The 7,999-nt window shown below is 30.4% G+C and overlaps 1 protein-coding gene across 1 annotated transcript; it reads right to left on the bottom strand.

Moving 5' to 3' along the window:
• Positions 1–2,599: 2,599 nt before the first annotated feature.
• LOC124832800 (uncharacterized) lies at positions 2,600–3,430 on the bottom strand. Its single transcript, XM_047307098.2, has one exon. The coding sequence runs from the start codon at positions 3,249–3,251 to the stop codon at positions 2,862–2,864; it is 390 nt and encodes a 129-aa protein (XP_047163054.2). The 5' UTR covers positions 3,252–3,430; the 3' UTR covers positions 2,600–2,861.
• Positions 3,431–7,999: the final 4,569 nt, after the last annotated feature.

Genomic DNA, 7,999 nt, shown 5'->3' with positions numbered 1-7,999 from the left:
GCAAAGCGAAAGCCAAAATTCGCACTGCCAGAAAAAGAAAATTCGCATAGCGCACCAGTACCTGTGCGCTGAGCGAATAACATCAGTTAAAATACAACAGTTAAGAAAATTCGCATAGCGCACCAGTACATGTGCGCTAAGCGAATTAATGAATTTAAGTGGCTTTAAAAGACGTGACAGAGCGACAGAAACATTCTTTTCGAACAGAAGTTCCAGACAAAAGAAAGAAACGAAAACATCTCAGGAACTTCCGGAGACTACTTCAAGGCATCAAGACACCATTATTGCAAGGGATTGCTTCAAATGTGTACGTTTTAGATGATTAGGAGTAGTTAAATTTCTCTTTCGTTGGGATTGGATGTAATGAACTCACTGTAATTTTCCTGCTCAATATATCGTTGTTTGTTCATATGCTCTTTGTTGAATTTATTATCATTGTATGAAAATATAACGTTCTTTTAATGTCTTTGATTACTGGAAAGTAACTTTGAACATGAACGAACGTAGATAGAGCACTTAAGTGATTTGGGATCTAGGGATAGACTCAATAACTTGATCATTCTTAACATCAGACTTAATGCAAATTGTATATTAAATTGGCTAAGGGATTAACATTTTGATATATTAATTTAGAACTAGTTGCTAAGGGATTAGGACTAGTATGGCTTGATGTGAATGTTTGAATGAAATAATGATATATTGTACAGAGTTTTATCTTCATATGATTCATGAAACCCAATACCAACGAAGTTTCTTTTAAATATAAATTTCTTGCACACCAACTGTTTGATAAAATACCAAAAATAGTTTCTTGTGTTGTTTTGTGCATTTTGATGTCTAATTGAGTTATAAAAGGAAGAATTGTCATGTGTTGCACAAGTCCCTTGGGAGACGATACTTTTACTTATTCACTGTATTACTTGGAACGATTTGGTATACTTGCCAAAAAGTTATCTAACCCCTACAATATCTAACCAATTTTCACTACTAACTCATCTAACAATCATAGGCTCGCCCAACGAGTCTGCATAAATCTATAGAACAATATTTTTTTAGAATTATACCTAGCCAACTTCAAATTCTCAACTCACGCTTTGAGATGCACAAACAACCTAAAGTTGATATTCTAGACACTATATTTTCTTGTATATATTAATTAAAAAGATAAATACATTTAAACTAAAAATGATATTTTATAGTAAATTAAACCTACACACTCATTTGTTTATTGTGTAATTTTTATATATACCTTTTTCACTCAAATTTAAATACAATGGATAAGTATTTGATTTGATTTTTATTATAAATAGAAACACACCCTCTCATTTTTATGTCACACACGCATGGACACACAACACACACTTAAGCATGCGCATGTACACTCAAAATTTAAATATAAGAATAAGTTCATTTTAACAAATAATTTTATATGACAAATATAATATATTAATGTAATTTTTTTAAGACATGCAATCATAGTAATTTTTTTATATAAATTTATCGGTACAACTTTTACATAATTTAGATTATTAATAAGAATAAGAGAAGTGTTGTTTAAAGTAAAATCTGAAATAATTAACTCCATTAATTAAAATAATATAAATTCATATAGTATCTTTTTTAAAAACAAAAAATACTCTCCTAAAGATATCATAATATTGTTTGTTTTCTTCATATATAATATTTCGTTAAATTAACATATTTATTAATTTTTCTTAACTTCATAAGAAAGATGTTACTATTCCTTTTACCAAGACAATAAAAAAAGTATAATTTATTCTTAACCTATGCACATTTGCATAAGAAAGAAAAAACCTTTAAAGTAAACCCGTAGAAACAGCATTAAAAGACATTTTCAACGGTAGAAAAGCTAAGCACAGAAAGTTATTTCGAGTCACAGACCGAAGAAGGCCCACACAACAATTTATCAAGTTAGTTAATTAATGCCCGCAGCCAGCAATCTCTGGGCCCAACTTCCCAAACCTCCAAATTCAGTACCTATTAATTCTTTTGTTTTAAACCATTAATATTTCAAATTCCAAAAATTAAAAGGCATCTCAAACCCAAGACAATCTGGATTAGTTGAATGTGATGAACTTGCATGGAAAGTCTTCATAATAGGTGATATTTTTTAAATTTTTTATTTTTTTTGCGCATACTATTAATTTTATTTCGTATTTTTTTATCAGATGTTACTGTCAAAATATACCATTTACCAAATGAAAACTACGCACCAACAAAAGAGTATTGTGTGAAGGAAATGTTATAATCACTTTTAATATTTAGGCCATTTCTATATGTAGATCCACCTACATTTTTCTACAGCATGCTCAAATATTTAAATATCATCTTTAATTAGGAGAGCCGTGTGAATAAATTTACGTGAACAATTAAGAAATTTCTCACCGTAGAGTTAGCTGTATCGAAAATCTTTTTTTTTTAAATAGAAAAAAAAGGACAATAATTTTTTACCTATAAAGCGGATGTCAGATGTGAATAAATAAATTCCCACACATGAAACAGCAAAAAAGACAGCCAGATTATATCTTCTGGACGCGTCATGGTTGATGAATACACGAAACTTCTTGATTCGGTTCACTTATCAATAATCCCTATTAAAACCATATATATAGTTACATACACCATAAACTATTAATATACAATAATGCAGTAAAATAGTGAGTTACAAGAAACTCAAAAATCTACAATTTTCAGTTTTCCAAAGTTTCACTCGCGGAACGACGAATATACAAATGACACATTCCCAACCATAGAAGAAAAACACAAGCTGAAAACATGGAAAACAAATAAAAAAATCACCTAAATCTCAACCTCTACTCGACACACCCGACCACCTTTAACTAATTCACCTCAGGTATACTTTGAAGCACAGGTCTCCAAGGTCTATGATGAACATCATGGTACTCGTTACTCGAATGATCTCTTGCGTGAATCAAACGAGCCAGAACCTGTTCCGCTGAAGCGTGTCCTTCTTCACCCAAATGCTTACCACTCTCTTTCCCTCCCAACAACTGTGCCAGCTCCTTCTTCGAGATCTTGATCTTCACCTTCCCATTGGCATCAGAAGAAGCTCTCAGCGCACCCAACAGCTTTTCCTTCTCCACCTTATCCAAACTCGCCTCGTGAACTTCATCAAACACCTTCCCCGAACTCATACTCCTTCTTTTCGATGACAAAGAACCCCAATCATCACCACCCCAAGACGACTCCGTCGCACAACAGTTTCCCATTCCTGTATACTATTCTAAATATCTACTATAGCTTGCTGGATCGATGATAAAGCTTGTAAAAACGGAATGATGAGAGAGATTCGTGACATCGTGGGGTGTTGATATTTATAAGGGTGATGCAAGAGGTGGGTAATTGGTAAATTGACTTTTGGTTCTGGATTCAGTTGAATAATTAATACCTGGTACATGTGGCAGATAGCTAGATGAGGTAATTTCAATGTGCATGGCATCGCCAGCTGAAAGGGTAAGCTTTGTTGACCATAATTAAATTAATTTTGTGATTTTAGCGTAGAGGAACGTGTAGGACCCAGATGAAGTAAGGTTACTTGATTGGGTCCATCATCCATATATTATTGTGTGAAATGGATGAGAGGAGCATCTTTGGAAGTGCGTGTGAATGCGTATGTGCCATTGGAATCTTGGACTTGCTATTTTAGCATCATGTGTGGGCTTGGTTAATTTAATCACTTGCATAATCTTTCATCCTTCCTCACAAAAAACCCAAGGGTATAGAATCTTGCGCTTTCAAATTAAACCAACTTTTTGCAACAGATCCGACGAAAGCCTCCTCTTTTAATTAGCATATATAAAACAGTAAAATTCATTCTTTATAACGTCTTGAAAACGAAGGAATAGAAAAGGAATCACTGATGGGAAATTATAAGTGGAATTTTGGAAACACCAAAGGAAGAGAGTTGAACGATGTATATCCTGTTTTAACTGACCAGATACGTTTCTTACGCGATTAAGAGAATGTTGGGACAAAGCAAGAGAAGATTGATATTCCGTAGTGTAAATAAAGGCTAAGGAATATAATATTGGGACTCAAATTACTTTGGAAATGGTTGCACATGGCAAAGAAAGATAATATGCGTATGCGTTGGTAAGAAGAAAGTAGAAGGAAGAAGAGCCACAAATAAGGTTGTCTAAGCTGGCTAGTGTGGCTATGGCTGTGAACCATGCATTATTGTCGGTTGGTAGTTGAACGCATGCAATCTGTCTTAAACATATTCCTCAGTGTATTTGAAGTTTCTTAGAAAAAGGCACATGATGTTCTTTATCTAGTTTATGAAAAAAAAAACTGTTAAATGATTTTATTTTACATAATATTGATGTTGGTACAGGTAACTTGTATCACGAAGACAAACCAGGGTTAGATTTTGTGGTGATTGATTTTGTTCTTATCAGTTTGAAAAATGAAGATATTTTACCTTAATACCGTGTCCTGAATTGGATAAACATTGCGCAGTCACTGAAATTGCCCACAGATCCAAACTGAAACATCACATCTTTAATTTTTCTTTCCTTTTATCTGAAATCATCTGCTTCGTCAGTTTGACTCGTTTTTTTCCTTTGCCTGCTACTTTGCAATTGGGTCACTACATCATCATATAGTTGACATATTTTTTGGATTCAAGCTAAATCTTGTTGGATCAACTTCGGTCGGCTTGAGATTTTAACCGTTAAAAATTTTAGTTTTTTTATAACACTAAAATGAAATAAGATAACTCTGTATATGATCAAACTTTGGAGGAGACAGGCTAGGATTATTGAAGAACAAGGTTATATTTGGATGAGACTTTTAGAAAAAAAAATGTGAGTGATGATGGCATACGTTTAGATTATTAGTTTATGTTAAGCTAAAAATATTTTTTTAAATAAACTATCATGAGATTCTAGTTCTTAAAGATTAAAGAAAACGATTATTTATTGAATAATAAATATATTTTAAAATTGTTCTTTTAAGTCTCTTTTTTTTGTCAATATAATCCCTATTTTTTATTGTTTGGGGTATTTTAATTTAAGCTTTATAAATAAAAAAGAAGATGACATCATTTTGAGGACAGAAACGTAACTTGCAGAATCACTAGTAGTGTTATTATTAAAAAGAAAAACAAGTAAAATATAAAAATAAGAAGAGTAATTGTGTTAATCCGAATACTTATTAATTAATGTCAAGACCGTCAAGTAAAATATAAAGTCATTTTTGTAAGAAATTATTTAACAACTGAGTGTTTCTGATTTTTTTTCTGGCTAATTACCAATTCTTTTGATATCATTATGCTTGTGAAAATTAGATAAAATTAGATAAGACAAAAATTATAAAATAAAAACTCATTATAAAATCATTTTTTGTAAGAAATTGTTTAACAGCGAGTATTTCTGATTTTTTCCAGATCAAATACCAATTCCTTTATGCTTGTGAAAATTGGATAAAATTAGATAAGACAAAAATTATAAAATAAAAACTCATTATAAAATCATTTTTTGTAAGAAATTGTTTAACAGCGAGTATTTCTGATTTTTTCCAGGTCAATTATCAATTCCTTTATGCTTGTGAAAATTGGATAAAATTAGATAAGACAAAAATTATAAGATGAAAACTCATTATAAAATCATTTTTTTGTAAGATTATTTAACAGCAAGTGTTTCTGATTTTTTCAATTGGGGCTACAGGGATGACAGAGAAAAGATTGGAGTGAGAAAGAGAAAAGAGAAAGGGGTTGAGAGGAATGAGAGAGGTGAATAAGGGTTTGAGGGGTTTCTTTTTTTTTTTAGTTTTGAGAATGAAAATTATTAAAATACCCTTAACCTTAAAACTTAGAATACATTATATATAAGGATATTTTTGTCTACTAAAACCCGGTACACATTGCTAAAATGTACCAACTGAAAAACAGGTGTACGCGCGTTAGCAAACCCCATATATATATATATATATATATATATATATATATATATATATATATATATATATATATATATATATATATATTCCATACCTTGATGTCATTAATTTTAAAAAATTAATTATTAAGTTTATTTCTAATTTACTTTTAAATTAGTTATTCTATTTATCTCAATAAAAACACTATGTATTAAAACTGTTTAAATTTTTTTTTGTTTGATATGTATTTTATGTTACTTGTTTTCTTCATATCATGATGTCCAAGAGAGTGTTTAACTAATTAGCTATATATTATAATTAAAATATAAATGAAATTATTAAACATTTATAATATCAAGTATATAAGAAATAAATATTGAATTAATATGTCACTAACTTTTGTTATCACAATGTCCCTAATGTTTAAACAAAATTTTGCAGGATGTATCAATTATAGTTTGATGGACAATCGAATAGTGGTATTTTAACTCTTACATTTTTAAGTAAAAAAGATTGTGTATCTTAATTAATATTTATAATTTTTTGTAGAGCCACTATTTGTAAAAAAATTAAAAAAATAGGATGACTTGTGACCCAGTTGAATCGTATATAGAGTTTGATTAGGTAATTTCGCCTTTGATCTTCGTGATTTGATTCTTCTTACAAAATAAGATTAACCATTTCTTTAATTCCGATAGACCTGTTATTGAAGAACTATTCTTTAACAATAGTACGAAGGCAATCTTTTACAAATCTTGGATCTTCTAGAAAATTTAACTGTGATTTGCAGCCATATCGCAGAAGATCAAGATGAGTTCATTTCCTAAAATCAAAATCTCTTCCTTTCCTACTTCAGTCAAAGCCATATACTTCTTAACTTATGTTGTTGGAAATACAAACTGTTAAGTTCGAGAAGTATTTTTTTCAAACAAATCATCAATTAAGTGCCAAATGTGAAAATGATCTTCTAATATAAAAAACAACCATAAGTATCAACAAATAACACGGATTTAATTTATAATTTTGATGTTATATTAAAAAGTAAATTTTAAATTTAATTTAATTTCACAAAATCAGTTTATAAAGGAATATTTATCTTAATCATGTTCTACAAATTTGATGAAGATATTTGCAATCCAAAACGGGATAAAATCTTCTAAATTAAATTTATTCCTTTTGTGATAAGACAAGTTTTTCTAAGAATGATCCTTGAAAATCTGATAGCTCCGTATTAAAATCTTGTTAGTGCATTCATATACACACCAACTATAAGAACTTGTACTAAATCCTTGACTGGTCATGAAGTTATCAAAATCTCTTGTAGAATTTTTAGAAGGTTGCTTCATAGATTAGTTGTCTCATCGATATTTCTTTCTCAAGATTTCCGCATAGAAAATTCTTTTTCCACTTCTAATCATTCAAGTTCCAAAGTCCAATGTGCTGCCAAACGGTGGTAGAACTCAGACACAGACGTGTTTTATAAGTGAAAAAAATTGACTGTAACGAACACCATTTCTTTGATGGTAGCTTTTGGCAAGTCCTGTATCTTGTTACAACTGTGTTTTCATTGTAATATATTCCATTCTCACGTGTTTGTTTTGTATAACATTTTATTGCTGACGAGGTACTCCAACAACCTTACGGGTCTATGACACTATACGAGGTTCTTCTTCAATAACAAAAAATAGATTTATTCAATTTTGGAAAAACTGTTAATATTAATAAATTATCTTAGACACCAAGTTTGCTTTTGAACTTCTACTGGCATTAGAGCAATTGCCTGGTTAAAATTTAAATATTCACATATTATAAATATTTTTTGACTCCTAAAAGTGGTATATATTTGTTTCCATCAATTTTTTTCTGACTCGACCAGGCTATACGAATTCCTTCTACTCTACTTATAGGTCCAGGCCCAAAACGGAGTGGTCCAATTGCATAATTCTTTTTCAGAATAATTGTCTAATGCAGTACATACAAGGCTTTTACTAGGCTGCATTTTGACAAAAGCTAAGCTATTTCATACTCTGTCCCTATAGTTTCGTTATGCATTTCCTTGGAATATAAGAAAAGTCTAAAA

Source organism: Vigna umbellata, chromosome 5 (genome assembly GCF_029865625.1).
Source record: "Vigna umbellata cultivar VRB3 chromosome 5, Vumbellata_1.0, whole genome shotgun sequence".
NCBI lineage: Eukaryota > Viridiplantae > Streptophyta > Magnoliopsida > Fabales > Fabaceae > Vigna > Vigna umbellata.
This window is presented reverse-complemented; position numbering and strand designations above follow the sequence as displayed.

Coding starts and splice junctions, on each gene's coding strand:
- LOC124832800 (XM_047307098.2), bottom strand. CDS start 3,251: ATGGGAAACTGTTGTGCGACGGAGTCGTCTTGGGGTGGTGATGATTGG.